This window comes from Callospermophilus lateralis, chromosome 2 (genome assembly GCF_048772815.1).
Source record: "Callospermophilus lateralis isolate mCalLat2 chromosome 2, mCalLat2.hap1, whole genome shotgun sequence".
NCBI lineage: Eukaryota > Metazoa > Chordata > Mammalia > Rodentia > Sciuridae > Callospermophilus > Callospermophilus lateralis.
Window position 1 is genome coordinate 21,115,826 of NC_135306.1, and position 17,468 is coordinate 21,133,293.

Below are 17,468 nucleotides of genomic sequence, written 5' to 3' on the forward strand. Positions count from 1 at the left end.
AGGTCCTTGGTTTAATTCCCATAACTAAATATATGTATGTGTCAGAAGTGCAGAGTGCTTGCCTAAGTGTGTGTATGCCCCTGGGTTCCATCTCTAGCACTACAAAAGCAAATAAAGTCAAAATACATGTCATGCCACATATGTGTATGTATGTAAGTGAATGATCTTCAAGGCATGAAACCATTAGAGGCCTGCTCTCTGATTCTTCTCTGGATGTGATGATTTTAGCAGAGTGAAAGTGCTAAAGCCAGGAAAAGCAATGTCACCAGTACCAAGCCAAGAGGTCAAGCAGGAGAGCAGGGCGCTGCTCTGATGAAAAATAATATATGTTACATGGTATCCATTTCACTAAGTGCAATAAATCTCCTTTTCCTTAAATGGCAATCATACTGTGAGATTACTTCTAGCTGACATAGTTCCAGCTGACACAGTCTTCTACACAGCCCAAGACGAGGAAATGTGTTTTTATTTTGTTTTTTTAAATTAAACAGCCCAGAGCGTAGATCCCTTCTCAAATCCATTTCACTGCCTTACTCATAAATAATGTAACATTCTAGCTATCTTTCCTGCCACCTCTCTCTAACCTATAAACCATCCAATAGCCCGATGAGGGATTAAATGTCTTAAACCCCATCAAACAACCATATCGCCTTATTGCTATTTTTCTAAACTACTTATTATTACTATCCTATTTAAAAAAAAAAAAAAAAATAAAAGTTATTTTTTTTCCAGCACTGGGGATTGAACCCAGGGACATTTTACCACTAAAGTTACGATTCTCAGACCACCACCCCCTACTTTTTTTTAATTTTGATACAGTCTCACTAAATTGCCTTGGCCGGCCAGCCTTGAATTTGTGATCCTCCTGCCTCAGCCTCTCAAATAGCTATAATGACAAGTATAATGTGCCACCACTCCTGCCTATGGAGCTTGAATTTTAACCTATATTCAGTGAAGAACCACTTGAAGAATTTTTAAAACAGTAGAGCATTAACAAGAAGAGGGAAAATAGGAACATGAAGTGATATAGCTGTTTAAGATGTTTAAATCCCACATCTGACTATTGATTGACTTGTGAGATTACAGAGACAGGAATTAAAGATAGTCAGAATATTATACTACTCATTAGTTAGGCAATGAGAACAGACTTTAGAGCTCCTAGGCTGGGGATGTAGCTTAGTGGTTACCTACCACATATGAGGTCCTGTTCAACACCCAGCACTCGGGGGAAAAAATCAACAGCTAAAGCTAGCAAACAAGACCTGAGGCTTAGCTCATCCATCTCCCTCCACACCCTCATCTCTACCCAACATTCCAGTGAACCTGAATTACTTGAGTTGCTCAAGTTTAGTGGGAAATAACAGCCAACGCCCTATCATACACCCCATCACACTCCTAGGAGTTCCACCATGTGCAACAGGATTTTCCCATGCTCCAGCCTTTGCATATGTAGTTGGCTATGCCAAGGGATGTATTGCCCAGTTTTCCTCCCTAGCCTCACATCCCCTTGAAATCTTATTTCTACTGTATGCCTCCTTTTAAAAAATCTCCATTCTTTACCCTTTAACCTGAGTTAGAAGGAACTTTTGCTATGTTTAAAAAGTACTCTGTATATAATTCATCCTTCCACGTGTCACAAGGAATATGATTATAAATTTAATTTACCATATCATCAAGTCTCAGACCATATGATACCACTGGCACCAAGATGTCTAGTAAACCTAAAACAAGCACCTTAAAGTTATAGCAAAGAGCTGATTTCTCTTACAGGTCCTGAAGATCCCTTCTGTATGTAGTGCCACACAATATTCTCCTTCATATAAAATTTTGTCTACTTTTTTTAAAAAAAATTGTAGTTGTAGATGGATAGAATGCTTTTTTTGTTTGTTTGTTTGTTTTTATGTGGTGCTGAGGATCAAATTCAGTGCTTCATGCATGCCAGGCAGGCGCTCTACCACTGAGCTACAGACCCAGCCCAAGTTTTGTCTACTTTGACACTAAGCAGGAGGCAATCATACTGTACATTTGTTCATTCTTTCACTTTTTCATTCATCAAACTTTGTTTGGAGGGCAGGTACCAGGGACTGAACTCAGGGTCACTTGACCACAGAGCCACATCCCCAGCCCTATTTCGTATTTTATTTAGAGACAGGGTTTCACCGAGTTGCTTAGCATCTCGCTTTTTGCTGAGGCTGGTTTTAAACTGGCAATCCTCCTGCCTCAGCCTCCTGAGCTGTTGGGATTACAGATGTGAGCCACCACACCCGGCTTCATCAAACTTTTATTGAAGGTCTATAACAATAAAAAAAATGAACAAAGCAGACACCCGTCCCTGTTGTCAAGAAGTTTTTATTCTAGCTAGGAATGCACTGAACAACCCCAATGATAAATTAATAATTACAAATGTTTTAAGTAAAGGAAATGCACAGACTACCAAATCCAATGAATCTCCACCTTATAAGAACTATTAGCAACATTTGACACAATCACTCCCCTTCTTCCTTGAAACATTTACTTTAAGTGGCTTTCAAGGCATCATACTTTGGATTTCTTCCTACCTAATGGCCTGTGCAAGTTTTCCTCTTTTTCTAATCCTTTTAATGATGCATTGGTCAATGGTCCTTTCTCCTTATACATCATCAAGTGTTATGGCTTCATACACCATTGATAAGCTAATAACCTCCAGACTCATATGCCCAGTTGTCTACTGACCAGTTCTACCTGATGCTCAAACACAATGCCTCAAACTGAATTCCTAACCTTTCTCTCCTATCTATAGCTCCCCCACTCTCAGTTCATGGCATGCCCACTGCTCTAGTTTGCTCAAGGCAAAAATCTTGGCATCATCTTTGATTCTTTGTCTCTCACACCCACATACAATCCGTCAGCAGAACCTGCTGGTTCTATCTTTAGAATATCTCAATATGTGACTATTCTCCACTACCTTTACTGTCACTGCAGTAGTGTCCAGTTTCTCTCTTGCCCCACCTCCCCAAAAATCTAAGCTCAATAAAACAGCTGGAGAGATCCCTTTAGGCATTTAAGATAAGTCAGATCATTTCTCTGCTCAAAACCCAGAAACTTCTTATTTCACTCTTGAGTAAAAGGCTGAACTTTGACAAGGACCTATGGTATCTGACCTCTGCTTCCCTTAGATATCATCTCATCATTTCCCACTGCTGTCCCCTCACTCCAGAAACACTGGCCTTCTCCCTGCTCTCTGACCCCATCAGCATGTTTGTCCACAGGACCTTTTCACTGATTACTTCCCTCTGCCTTGGATATTTTCCCTTCAGATAACACATTCCCAAGGCTCACTCTGTCACCTCCAAGTCTATGTTCAAATGCCACACATTCTCAAAAAGGCCAAACCTTTCTATCTTGTTTTTCTTTTTTAATTGAAACCTTCTCTCCCCAATATATGAGATTCCCAATCCCTCTTTCTTTGTTCTATTTCTTCACAGCATTATCATCTATTTGATTGTCTATTATGTCTCTCCCAGTTAGACTGTTAAGTTCCATGAGGGCAGAGATTCTTACCTATTTTGTTCTCTGATGTTCCTAAAGCAAACAGAACAGAGCTTGGCAATTAACAGGTGTCTAATAATGTTTGTTGTATCAATAAGATCTAAAATTCTTAGTCATAGGCTTTTTCTCACTTTGTTAACTCAGGATTCCCAAAACCTACAGGTTAGAGAGTGCAGGCAAGCAGGAAGAACAAGCACAAACAATGGTAACAAACTCTTACATCTCCCATCCTAAATAGTTAACTCTGTGAGGGTGACAGACCCCCACGTTCATCTCAGTACCCAATGCCTGCATGTAACAGGTGAAATATCTGTTGAATGTATCATCAATGAATACTGCTGAGAACCATTTAAGTCTCAATGAATGTTTGGAAAACAAATGAATGGAAAGTGACAAACATAAAAGAGGTACAAAGAAAACTTTATTAGAACTTTGTTACTTCAGAGTCCTCCCATCTAACTACCTAACTCTATCAATTTTGGTAGCAATGACATCTGGGCTGGGGGAAGGAAGCTGAGAACGTATGAGAGACGTTGAAAGGCTGAGGCAGCAGCTCAACAGCAGCTCAGGAGGAACATTTTGCAAGTTCAAAGCCAACCTTAGCAACTTAGCGAGGCCCTAAGCAACTCAGCAAGACCCTGTCTCTAATGAAAAAGGGCTGGGGATGTGACTCGGTGGTTGACTGTCCTTGAGTTAAATCCCTGGTACCAAAAAAAAAAAAAAAAAGGTAAGACTAAAAAGTTAGTTGTTTATAAATTTTGAAATCCAAACACATTTCTATGTCCCAGCACCAAACAGAGCTGTGGCTCCCCCAAAATAGACTGTCAGAATGCTTCTCTGTCCCCAATTCTAGGCTCATATGAGCCCTTTAGAATACAATGACTTTCCCAACTCCTAGGTTTTGAAGAGAGTTTACTGCTTTTGGTTAAAGACCAATATTAAAGTTTTCTCTTAAACTCTCCTAAATCAAGAATTCTTGTTTATTACCTATATTTATTATTCCCAGTTATTCTATCATAATCCACTTACATTTAGCCATACATACTGCAGTGTTATTTGTTTGTCTTTATTTTCTCTTTTCTTTTCTGAATTCTATCCTGAAAAAGTCTTTGTTCTGACAGCTTGCTGTTTAAGAGACTTTTCTAGATTTTTCTCAAGTGTGAGAGCAGACTCACATATCTTCCTTCAATAAATATTATCTTGGCTGAGTTCCTTCTTGTCAGTAATGTGCAGATGTTATTTCACAGCCTTCTTGTTTCTGGTGTTGAAGATGAAAAGAGACTGCAGACCTCTTTTTTTTTTTTTTTTTTTTTTTTTGGTTAAGAAACGTGCTTGACAGATTTTCTTCCTATTCATGAAATTCTGAGATTCCTTAGATGTTTTTTCCCACTCCCTATAAATTCAGATTCATATTTGATAAACCTTTCAATCCATATATGTATGTCTTTCTTCAGCCTCAGGGAATTGCTTTCCATTATTAGTTCAATTACTGTTTCACTCTCTTTGTTCTTTTTCCAGCCCTCCTTCTGGGACTCCTGGATATTTGCATGTTCCCCTGGATGTGTTTTCTAAGTTTCTTCTTTTTACTCACAGTGCATTTGCTCTTTTATTTCTTGCACTTGAACTTCCAAGCTATTTATTCAGGTATTACAATAAAAATACAGTCCTTCAACTCAACTATTATACATATATTTTTAATTCACAATAATCTATTATTACTTCCAGAAAGCACTTTTTTCTGCTATAATTCAATCTCTTAATGTAGTTGTAGTTTTTAATCAAGGTATTTTCTGTTTCATTAGCAGTTTTATTCTACTGAAAGCTGCTATTCTAGATGTTTTTTTCTTTCTGTGCCTGGATATGGATCCCCTTACCTCCACTGAATTTTTTTTAAATTATTTTTTAGTTGCAGATTGACACAATATCTTTATTTTTAAAAAATATTTTTCCTTTAGTTGTAGTTGGACACAATACCTTTTATTTTATGTATTTTTATGTGGTGCTAAGGATCAAATCTAGCGCCTTGGACATGCTAGGTGAGTGCCCTACTGCTGAGCCACAGCTCCAGCCCCACACACTATCTTTACTTCATTTATCTATTTTTATGTGGTGCTGAGGATCAAACCCAGTGCTTCACGTATGAGAGACCCTTGCTCAACCCCTGAGCTACAAATCCCAGCCCTTTATCCAGGAATTTTGAGTACAGATGTTCCTCAACTTATCATGGGCTTATGCCCTCATAAACCCCTCATAAATTGAGAACATCTTAAGTCAAAAATGCATTTAAGAGCTGGGTGGGACTGGGGTTGTGGCTTAGCGGTATAGCGCTAGCCTAGCATATGCAAGGCCCTGGGTTCAATCCTTAGCACCACATAAAAAATAAATAAATAAATAAATAAAATAAAGATGATATTGTGTCCAACTAAAAAATACTTAAAAAAAAAAAGAAAAGGGCGGGGATGTGGCTCAAGCAGTAGTGCGCTCGCCTGGCGTGCGTGCAGCCCAGGTTCGTTCCTCAGCACCACATACAAACAAAGATGTTGTGTCCGCCGGAAACTAATAAATAAATAAATAAATAAATATTTTTTAAAAACCCAAAAACTGGGATAGTGGTGCATGCCTCTAATCCCAGCAACTTGAGAGGCTGAGGCAAGAGGGTTGCAAGTTTGAGGCCAGCCTCAGCAACTCAGTGAGACCCCAGCAATTTAGAAAGACCCTGTTCTCTAAATAAATATAATAAAGGTATTAAAAAAAAAAAAAAGTCTATCATTACTGGGTGAGGCAGTATACATCTGTACTCCCAAGTAACTTGGGAGGCTGAAGTAGAATCACAAGTTTGAAGCAGGCCTCAACAACTTAGTGAAGCTTTCTAAGCAACTTAGCAAGACCCTGTCTCAAAGCAAAAAGGACTGGCGAGATAGCTCAGAGGTAAAGGGTGTTCAATCCCCAACACCCAAAAAACAAACAAACAAAAAAAAAGAGTCTAATACAAAGCATATTTTGTGACAAAGTGTTAATATCTCATGTACCTACTCAGATGGGCATCTGGGTTTGTTTGTTTTAATCCAGGAGCACTTTAACACTGCGCTACATCCCCAGCTTTTTTGTTTTGAGACAGGGTCTCACTAAGTTGTTTAGGGCCTTGCTAAGTCACTGAGGCTGGCTTTGAATTTTTTTTTTTTTTTTTTTTTTTTTAAAGAGAGAGGTGAGAGAGAGAGAGACAGACAGACTGAATTTTTAATATTTATTTTTTAGTTTTTGGCGGACACAACATCTTTGTTTGTATGTGGTGCTGAGGATCGAACCCGGGCCGCATGCATGCCAGGCGAGCGTGCTACTGCTTGAGCCACATCCCCAGCCCGGCTTTGAATTTTTTTTAAAAATATTTTTATTTTAGTTGTAGATGGACACACAATATCCTTTTTATTAATTTATTGGTTTTTTATGTGGTGCTGAGTCTCAGTGCTTCACACATCAAGGCAAGCACTCTACCACTGAGCTATAGCCCCAGCCCCTGGCTTTGAATTTTTGATTCTCCCACCTCAGCTCCTGAGTCACCACACTTAGCAAGATGGGCATTTTATAAATATAACAGTATGCAAAAACACAAAATACAAAATCCAAAACGATGCTGACAGCACAGTACACAGCAGAAATCAGCTGTTACCCTCATATGACTGTGGCTGACTGGAAGTGGCAACTCGTTGCTATTGTCCAGTACCATGGAGTATGTGGTACTACATATTCTTAGCCAGTGAAAGAAAAAAATTCAAAATCAGAAGTATTGAAAGCTGAACTACTTTCACATCATTGAAGAGTTGGAAAATCATTAAGTCAAACCATCGTAAGTTGGGGACTGTCTATATCTAGTCTCCCTCCTCTGTTCTCTGCTAGCCCCATGTGTCCTCTCTCCCAGAAGGAATCAAAGTCCTTCTCAGTCGCTTCTCTTACATAATCATTAGACATACATTTTCAGGGATGAGACGCCCATTTAGATTGAAGAGGAAAGAAATTAAGGCTTTCATGGGCAATATCTATTAAGTATATAAAAATATATGATGAAATAAGTTATCTTCTCTTTTTCTTTCTTTAAGCTATTTTGATATAAAAGTGGTAAGTAAAAAACCCACAAGAAAGACAGATTTTCAGCAGCCAGGAGGCCATCAATTTGTCATACCAAAACTGAAAATGTTGGGACTGGGGTTGTGGCTAAGCGGTAGAGCGCTCGCCTCGCACACACGAGACCCTGGGTTCGATCCTCAGCACCACATAAAAATAAGTAAGTGAAATAAAGTTATTGTGTCCTACAACTAAAAAATAAATATTCTTTTAAAAACTGTAAATTTATATACAAAGCCCAGGCACATGAAGACTCTCCTATCATCCAAGAAGGCTCTGGGCACTCTGTTAACTCAAGAGAACTTATATCAAACTATACATAATCCAGCCTTTTATAAAGGCAAAGATAAAAATAGTAGGAATATAAGAAAGTTAAAAGGCATTTTGGGGGATATTTAACGAGAAAACAAAAGCGTAAGAATCTGTAGAATTTAGGAAAATACCAAAGACAAGGCAGGGAAGAGGTTAGGGAAGCACAGTTTCTCCTGTTGGCCTTCATGAGAATCTCCACACGGCCCAGTATTCAGTGTTCCTAATACAGCTTCAGCTGAAGAGTCAGCCATGTAGCCCCAGTCAAAAATGAAAGGTGACAGATTAGGCTCTTATGCTGCAGAATAAAAATGTAACTTATTTCCAAGCAGACTGATATTACTGTTGATAGTCTACCAGGCCCACTCCAAGATGCAGTTGAAGAGTGCCAACAAGAATAGGGCTGGGGGTGCAGCTCAGTGGTACAGCACTTGCCTAGGGCATTCTAAGGGTGAGGTTCTGGGTTCAATCCCCAGCACCAGGGGAAAGGGGGAGAATAAATGCAAATCTAATAAAAGTACCTTTAAAGAAGTACATACCTGTTCTAGGCCATAAGGCATTGACTGCAATTTCACCTCTAAATTCTTCTGCCATTCCAAGTACACACATAGACATACCATATTTAGCAATGGTATAAGCTGCAAACAAACCACAAATAATAATAATGTAATTCAGAAACAAATTAATTTGTGAGTATACATAACCAATTTATTTCTGTTACTATTTTCTCTCTGAAAGATTGATCTATCTCCATCCCCCCACTACCCCAGTACTACTGAGGACCTTGTGCATACTAGGCTAGCATACTACCACTGAACTATATTCCATAACTCCCTGATATTTTTTTTTAATTTTTTTTTTTTTGAGAGAGAGAGAGAGAGAGAGAGAATTTCAATATTTATTTTTCAGTTTTCGGCAGACACAACATCTTTGTATGTGGTGCTGAGGATCGAACCCGGGCTGCACACATGCCAGGCGAGCGCGCTACCACTTGAGCCACATCCCCAGCCCCCTGATATATTTTTGAGAATTTTTTTTCGATAATATTAAAAGATACAAAATACAGTTTTAAATGTGCTAAGTTTTGAATAACAATTTTTATGGAACTAGTTGAGCAGAGATAAACCCGTTTTAAATATTTCCATCCTAATATTTGATTAAAAGAAAAGATGAATAAACTTTTGTTTTTCTTAATATTATAGGAATAAATTACATTACTACTTCTTAATTTGTTTTTTTTTTAAAAAAACAAAGGTAATTATTATTTTTTAAATATTTTTTTTAGTTATTAATGGACCTTTATTTTATTCATTTATTTATATGTGGTGCTGAGAATTGAACCCAGTGCCTCACACATGTGGGACAAGCGCTCTACCACTGAGCCACAACCCCAACCCCAAAGGTGATTATTTAGAGAGAAACCACAAACCATTAAACAAGAACATGAGCTGGGGGTATGGCTCAGTAGTTGAGTATATACTTAGTATGTGTAAGGCCTCAGGTTTGATCTTCAGTACCACAAAAAATAAATATTAATAACAACAAAAGGTTGCAAATTCACTTAATCAATTAAAGCAGAACTTCTTTTGTTTTGTTTTGGGGATTCCCATTCCAAGTGCCTTTCCAAATGTTAGTGAATTCTACTGCAACATGAACCAAGTATTTGACATAATGATCTTAAAACAGGCACATACTATACATAAATCTTGTTACTTAGCATATTCACCTAAAATTATTAAATCAACTTTATCTATCTATCTATCTATCTGCAGTACTAGGGATTGAGCCCAGAGGTGCTTTACCACTAAAGTACATCCCCACCCCTTTTAATTTTTTATTTTGATATATAAATTCTCACTGAGCTGCCCAGGCTCACTTTGAACTTGTGATCCTTCTGCCTCAGCCTCCCACGTCACTAGTCTTACAGGCATGCATCACCATGTCCAGTGATCAATAAAAAAAATCTTAAAACTATCCCTTTATTTTTGTGTATTTAATCAACTATTAAAGAAAAAATTACATACAGTAAAACATACCCACTGGGATGTGAAAGAGTTTCCTGGGATAATAAAAATTCATATGTTGGGCTGGGGTTGTAGCTCAGTGGTTCAATGTTTGCCTAGCAAGTGTGAGGCACTGGGTTCGATCCTCAGCACCAAATAAAAATAAATAAATAAAATAAAGGTATTGTGTCCATCTACAACTAAAAATATAAAACAAAAAAGAAAAGAAAAGAAAAGAAATCCATATCTTGATTTGGGTAATGGTTATACAGGTATATACATATTCAAAACTCATTGAACCACAAAGATCTATGCACTTTCTTGAATGTATGTTATACTTCAAATTTTTAAATTATAAATTTCTAACATTATAGATAAATGATTACTAATCTACTTTCCAAAATGCTACCTACTGATTTGGAACAGAAAATTTACCACTGAATACTATGTACAGGTTATGATTACATAATAAATACACTGACTTAATTCAAAACAAATCAGTAAACCATCCCCTGACCCTACTACCTACCACAGTGCTGTTTGAACCACATTGGATTTAGGTTCAGTGGTGGACTGAGATTGAGGATATGAGCAATTTTACTCTTTTTCAAAAAGGGAATACATGCTTTAGATCTGGAAAGTAGAAGCAAACACAAGTCAAGTTAATCGCTTTCTCACAACTTCTGCACTTTTTAAAGTTATATTTTAAATTACTCCTATAGAGAAACTCAACTTCCTTAGTTTTCTATAGTTTTCTTTGTTTTCTAGAAAGATAGAAAAGCAACTAATTTTCATGCTTTGAAACTTTACTGAATAACCTGAGTACATAATCTGCTTGATGAAAAAAAAAAATTTTGATACATTAGTTTTATGTCCAGCTAAGATTATCCTCAACCCCAACTGTGCTAAATTCTCCCTCCCCAGCACACACACTTTTACAGAAACAGTTAATGTACTTTTCAGTTGCCACTGTGGTAAAGAACAGCTGGGTGTATAATCCCAGCTACTCTGGAGGCTAAAATAAAAGGATTACAAACTCAAGGCCAGCCTCAGCAATTTAGCAAGACCTTGTCTCAAGATTAACAATAAAAAGGGCTGGGGGGAAAACTCAAATTTAAAAAAGAAGAAACAACAACATGGGTGTTGCTCAAGTCAGACAGTTCTGGGTTCAAATTCTACTTCTGCCCCTTCATTGTATAAACTTGGACAAATGACATAGCATTGTAATTTTCTTTTTCCCAAGGGGCACTCTACCACTGAGCCACATCCCCAGCCCTTTTTTGTATTTTATTTAGAGACAGAGTCTCACTGAGTTGCCTAGTGCCTTGCTTTTTGCTGAGGCTGGCTTTGAACTCATGATCATCCTGCCTCAGTCTCCTGAGTCTCTAGGAATACAGGCATGGGCCACCACACCCAGGATATTCTAATTTTTAGTTTTCCTCTATAAATGTTGGTAACACCCACCACAGTCATGACAATCTGGAACTGAACAAAGGATTAAACTTTAAATAGTAAGTTACAATTGAAAGGACACTCACAGAGTCCACGCAAAGTCCAAAGACTATGCCTCATACCAGAATCTCACAAGAGATTTACTATCAGTAGCACAAGGCAAACCAACAACGCTGTCCCTCCAAGGAGAGCAACAGCATGTCCGCCCTCACAGAGCAGCTTTATAGCCCGCAAGAGGAATTTCAAAAGCTGCATCATAAGCTGGGGTGGGGTTGACTGTTTAGCAGGCACATGTTAAGCAGCATTGCCCCAGAATCGAAACTTTGGAACCTCTAGATAAAATGGTTTCTGACCTAAAATGGCAAATCTGATGCCAATATTGATCTGATGCCAATATTGATCTGATGCCAGTAAAAACATCTTATAGCTAAACAATATATTAAGCTTAATTATTATATAGCTTTATTTCATATTCAAGTCATGCTGTGTTTTCAAACCTGGTCCATTCTTCTTTCAAGTCGTTTTAAAAAAACAACTTCTAAATGTTCTAAATGTACAATACTCTTATTCCCAACTGCAACATCTTGTTAAATTTACAAACCAAATACAATCAACATGACTAAAGGGTTTTGTTAGGCCGGTTTGAGGTGCCTAAGGGGATAAAGCACCAGGCAACCCGAGGGCCAGAAAGAATAACCAATCAGGCACCGACAGATAGGCAGTGGCGGTGCCTCATAACCACCTGTCAATCGGCGGGGTCTCCTGACCAATCCTGGAAGGACACAGATCCCCCAACCAACCCCAGGAGGATAAGCGACTCTAAAAACCTCCCTTTCCTGTCTCAAGCCCTCCTTCCTGCCCTAAACCCAATAAAATTCCAATCTGGCTGAGCCTGGGCAAGACTCTCTGAAACCGGCTCTGTTGGACTGGAGGGTCTCATCAGGGATCGAATCTCAATAAAGCCTTGTTCAGCAACTTTTAATCTGCCTCCTTTCGATCACTAGTGCCTGATGTTACAGGTTTTTGTACATAAGGTTTTTCATTTCATTTCTTCTTCTTTTGTGTGCGTGGGGGGGGGGGGGTACTAGGGATTGATCCCAGGGCCACAAGCTAGGCAAGTGCTCTACCACTGAGCTACATCCCCAGTCCCCATTTTTTGTTATTGTTATTTTTTTTTTTTTTTTAGACAGGGTATTACTAAGTAGCTGAGTGTAGCCATGAACTTGCAATCCTCCTACCTCAGCCTCCCAAGAAGCTGGCATTAATAGGAATAAGGTACTTCACTTTTATGAGGTAAAGTGAGGAGGGGAAAAGAATATTATACCCTATTTTCATCAAATCATCAATAGAAACCAACTAAATCTATTTTCCAGACTATATGTTATACTCACAGGAAAGAATGCATTTCATTTACACTGTAAACATGAGCTTTCCCTTGATCTGAGACAAAACCTTTCCATCTTCCCCTTGCAGGCCTGGCACTTATTAGCATTAATCCTGTATCAAGTACATTTTTCACAGCAACAAGCCCTGTCTTTTATATTATACGAAATCTCTTAGAACCACACTTGCAATACTACTACCTTCAGCTTCATAAAATAGTAAAATGTATCTGCTAGCTTAAAACTATATTGCTAATTCAGTTCACATCTGTTTGTGACGAGGTAAATTCTTTGAGAAAATACTGTGACTCTCCTCTCCACCCACAACTTTTCCTTGTGACTCACGTGAGGTAAGTGCCTCTGGTGTTCACGCTCATCATCAAGTCCACTCTCTTTGTAGGTGTTTCCAATGTGTTGGTCAAGCTAATAGCACTGGCATTATTCACCAAAATGTCAATTCCTGTTTCCAAAATAATCAGTTTCATTTTAATGGAAGGGACACTTTATCACACACATGCACACACGCACACAAATAAAAGCATTTACTCTACATTGTTGAACTCTTGGTTGATTCACAAATATCACTTTTAGATAATAAGATTCAGTAGCTGTTTCAAAATAGCACCACATGGGGCTGGGGTCATAGGTCAGTGGTACAACACTTGCCTCGCATTTATGAGGCACTGGGTTTGATCCTCAGCACCACATAAATAAATAAATAAATAAAGTTATTAAAAAAAAAGCAAACAGCACCACATGATTTGTAGCAGTACAATGGAAATACAGGCAATCACCAGCACTCCATGGAAAATTCTAGGAGGCTTAGTCCTCAATGGTTTATAGCTTCCGTCCTACTTGTTCTTTTACCTCCTGGTCTTCCCTCCCTGTCTCCATGAATCCTAAGTCAAATTCTTCTCTGGCATGTCTCCAAGGCCTGTGCCCCTACCAAGTACACTAGTCTCCCTTTCCCCCATTTTTAAAGGCAAGGGCTCCTTTCTGTTCTTGAAACTGGGAAGAGAAAGATCTTAAGTTTCAATCCCATGAAAAGGATCAAAATGGATCAAATTTGTTTTAGTGACTCATATACACACATAAATAATAACTAGCAAGGTGCAGTGACAATACAAATTTGAGGACAGCCTCAGCAATTTAGTGACACCATAAGCAACTGAGTAAGATTGTCTCAAAATAAAAAATAAACAGTGCTGTGCATGTGGCTCAATGGTCAAGCACCCATGGGTTCAATCCCCAGGGCAGAAAAAAAACACAAACCTTTAACTGATTTCTGTATACTGTATCTAGTTCTGTATACTCTATCCAGTTTCTACTATGTATCATTTATAGTTATATGCTTAATGAAATAATACCAAATGAAAATGGCAAAATATAAAATATGTCAAATGTTTTCCTTTGTTTCCACATGTTCTTTGTTATTCTTTTTTAAAGTTCACTTAATGACTGTTGCACAATATGAATGAACTTAATGCTACTGAACTATATATTTAAAAATGGTCAGAATGGAAAATTTTGTCTTTTGCCACAGTTTTTAAAAATTAAAAAAAAAATGAATGCAAAAAAAGGAGAGGACAGTTAATATTCCATAAAGCAGGAATACTACAATTTCTACTTCTTGGGTTAGACAGTTTCTAAGAACATCTTTTATTATTCTGCTAACTTTTCCAATCCCCTTTCTCAAAACATGTGGAAAACTATTTAAATAAGATCATTAAATTCACTAAAATACTTTAGTCATAAGCACCCTTTCTTCATAGATAGTAACATTATAAAATTTGGGTCATATTCTCATTTCTCAATTTCCATACACTTCAGTACCAATTTCTGTTACTATTTTTTTTCTTTCTTTCTCACTTTATTTTTTTTAATAGTATTAGGGATTAAACCTATCAATGTTTCACCATTGAGCTGTTCCCAGCCTTTTTTATTTTTTATTTGGAGATAAGGTCTTGCTAAGTTGTCAAGACTGGCATCAAACTTGTGATCCTCTTGCCTCCCAGCCTTCAAAGTAGGGTACTACCCACCCATTAGTCACCTGGTAGGCATCTTGATTATCAAATTGACTGTCCGGGTATCACAATGCTTATGTATTAGGAATCCTTATTTTACTTAACAATGGACCTAAAATGTAAAAGTAGTGATGGTGGCATTTCAGATAAGCAACAGAAAAGCCATAAAGTGCTTTAAGTAAGAAGGTGAAAGTTCTCAAGGAAATAAAAATTTCGTCATGTTGAGGCTGCTAAGAACTACAGTAAGAATGAATCTTCTACAGATGACACTGTGAAGAAGGAAAAAGGAATGTGGGCTAGTTATGCTAACGTGCTCGGGTGAGTTATGTACCTCAAAGTTCAGGCTACAAAAGGGAGAAACCACAGCCTGACAACTTATTATATCATAATATTATCACTGCTCTATTTTATTATTGATTATTGTTGTTAATCTCTTATTGACCTAATTTACAACTGAACTTTATCATATTGTATGTACAGGAAAAAACACAGAATTTATAGGGCTCAGTTATTATCCATGGTTTTGGGCATCCACTGGGTGTTCTGATACTATCTACACTTTATCAATTCCAATAATCATCCACTGGGTGTTATTATACCTATATTTTATCAATAGTCAATAATTACTTCAGAATTAAGGCACTACCTCCAAATTTCTCAACGGCTTTCTCCACTGCGTCGTTGATTTGCTGTTCATCTCTCACGTCAACAATACATGGCAAGGCTCTCCCTCCAGCTGCTTCAACTACAAAGGGCAAACATACAGAAAAGCATCAGCACACTCAAATACTGAATACCTTCCGTGGGGTATAACTGTCCAAAGAAAAAAATACCCTATTTTCAGAAAATCAATATAAATTACCACAGTGTTATAACCACTAGTGACTCTACCACTCAGTAGGACAGACTGACTAACCACATCCAGCTTCAGACTAACTAGGCCAACTCTATTAAAAAAAAAAAAAGGAAGGAAGGTAATTTAAAAAAACTTTTAACATGGGAAATTTTCACAAAGTACACAAAAATAACAGGCTAGTTTAAAGAATTGTCATTAATATATCACCTATCTTCAATATTGCTCCTGTTTTGCCAGTTTATCTTCCCCTTCCCTTGTTTTGTTTGTTTGTACTTTAAAATAATCCCCTGCATCATCTCACTCATAAGCACTTCCTGCTCATTTTCTCCAACATAACCAACAATGCTATAATCTTGATCACCAAAACTGGACTTGAATATTTAAGCCTTTTCTCCTGCTACTGGGCCTAGCACAATTCCTAAAAATAAGCACAATTATTCATCAACTGAAAACATTAAGAGAACAACTTGCAAAGTGAACACAGAATAAGAGTGTTTTCAAAATATTCATACCATCCCCCACTCAGATGGTCTCCTCTCCATTTTCACTCCATCGCCCCCTCCCATTCAAGAATTATTGCCTGGTGGGGAGAAGGAGGGTGCTGGGGATGAAACCCAGAGCCACCCATATGGTAGGCAACTGCCCTACCACTGAGCTACATCCCCAGCCCTGAGACATGATTTTTAACTGAAATCTCTCATATGGCTTAGACATGTTAGAGAAGAAAAATAGTTAAAACTCCTGCTTTCAGGTAACAAAATAAATATTTCCTTAAACAGATAAAATTATCTTAGGGTATTTTTCAAATAGCTTAAACTATAGAGATCACTGTGAGGGCACTTCATGAAATGGCAACTGTCATACTCACTTTCTTCAGCAGCAGTATAGATTGTGCCTGAAAGTTTGGGGTGTGACTGGGTAGTCTTTGCAGCAATGACAATATTCGCTCCATCCTTTGCTGCTTTCAATGCAATAGCTTTGCCGATGCCACGGCTTGCACCTGTGATAAAAACTGTACATCCTGCTAGCTTCCTACAACAGAACAAATATGCCCTTGTTAGAAAGTGCAATATTTTATTACTTATCAATATCAGGAGCTCATGCACATTTTCATAATATACATATTTCTTCTTCTGTGAAATTTTCTCTAAGCCCCTGCTGCCCATCTGATAGCTAATAACTCTGCTATACTCCCACTGCATAATGACTTATAAATTATTTATGACAACCGCAGTCTTACTGTGGTTTGGCAAACAAAATCTGCTCAAAGTAAATTTTAATGAGAAATTAATAAAATACTATACACAAACATGCATTATTTCACAAAAAAAAAGTATTAACAAGGCTTATTTTTGAATGGCAGGTTCTTTGTATTCTCTAATACTTTTCAAATTTTCTACAACGAATACATAACAAAGAAACTATGTAAAACAAATAATGGTTCAGTGGATGTTCATAGTAGTGGAAACAGCCCTAATGTCTATCAACTAATGAACAGATAAACAATGTAGCATATATCCATACAATAAAAGAGAATAAAATGCTTACATAAATGCTACCATAACATGAATGAATCAAATGCATTTTGCTAAGTGAAAGAATGCAGTCACAAAGGACCACATGTGTTAGGACTGCATTTTGTATTCAGAATAGACAAGTGTATGGAAACACAAGATCGGGGGCTGCCTAGAGCTGAGAGTAGGAGGGTTGGGAGTTGAGAGCTGAAAGTGAGTGGAAAAGTTTTTGTGTTTTGTGGTGCTAGGAATTACACCCAAGGCCTCACATATGCTAGGAA

The 17,468-nt window shown here is 37.7% G+C and overlaps 1 protein-coding gene across 1 annotated transcript in view; it reads right to left on the reverse strand.

Moving 5' to 3' along the window:
* The window catches only part of Hsdl2 (hydroxysteroid dehydrogenase like 2), a 63,811-nt gene that overhangs the window by 33,574 nt on the left and 12,769 nt on the right, over positions 1 to 17,468 (reverse strand). The window contains exons 2-6 of the mRNA XM_076845672.2: positions 16,542 to 16,705; positions 15,464 to 15,562; positions 13,139 to 13,253; positions 10,489 to 10,592; positions 8,496 to 8,594 (exon numbers count right to left, since the gene is read on the reverse strand). Of these exons, the coding sequence (XP_076701787.1) occupies positions 8,496 to 8,594; positions 10,489 to 10,592; positions 13,139 to 13,253; positions 15,464 to 15,562; positions 16,542 to 16,705 (581 nt within the window). The remainder of the gene's footprint in view (positions 1 to 8,495; positions 8,595 to 10,488; positions 10,593 to 13,138; positions 13,254 to 15,463; positions 15,563 to 16,541; positions 16,706 to 17,468) is intronic.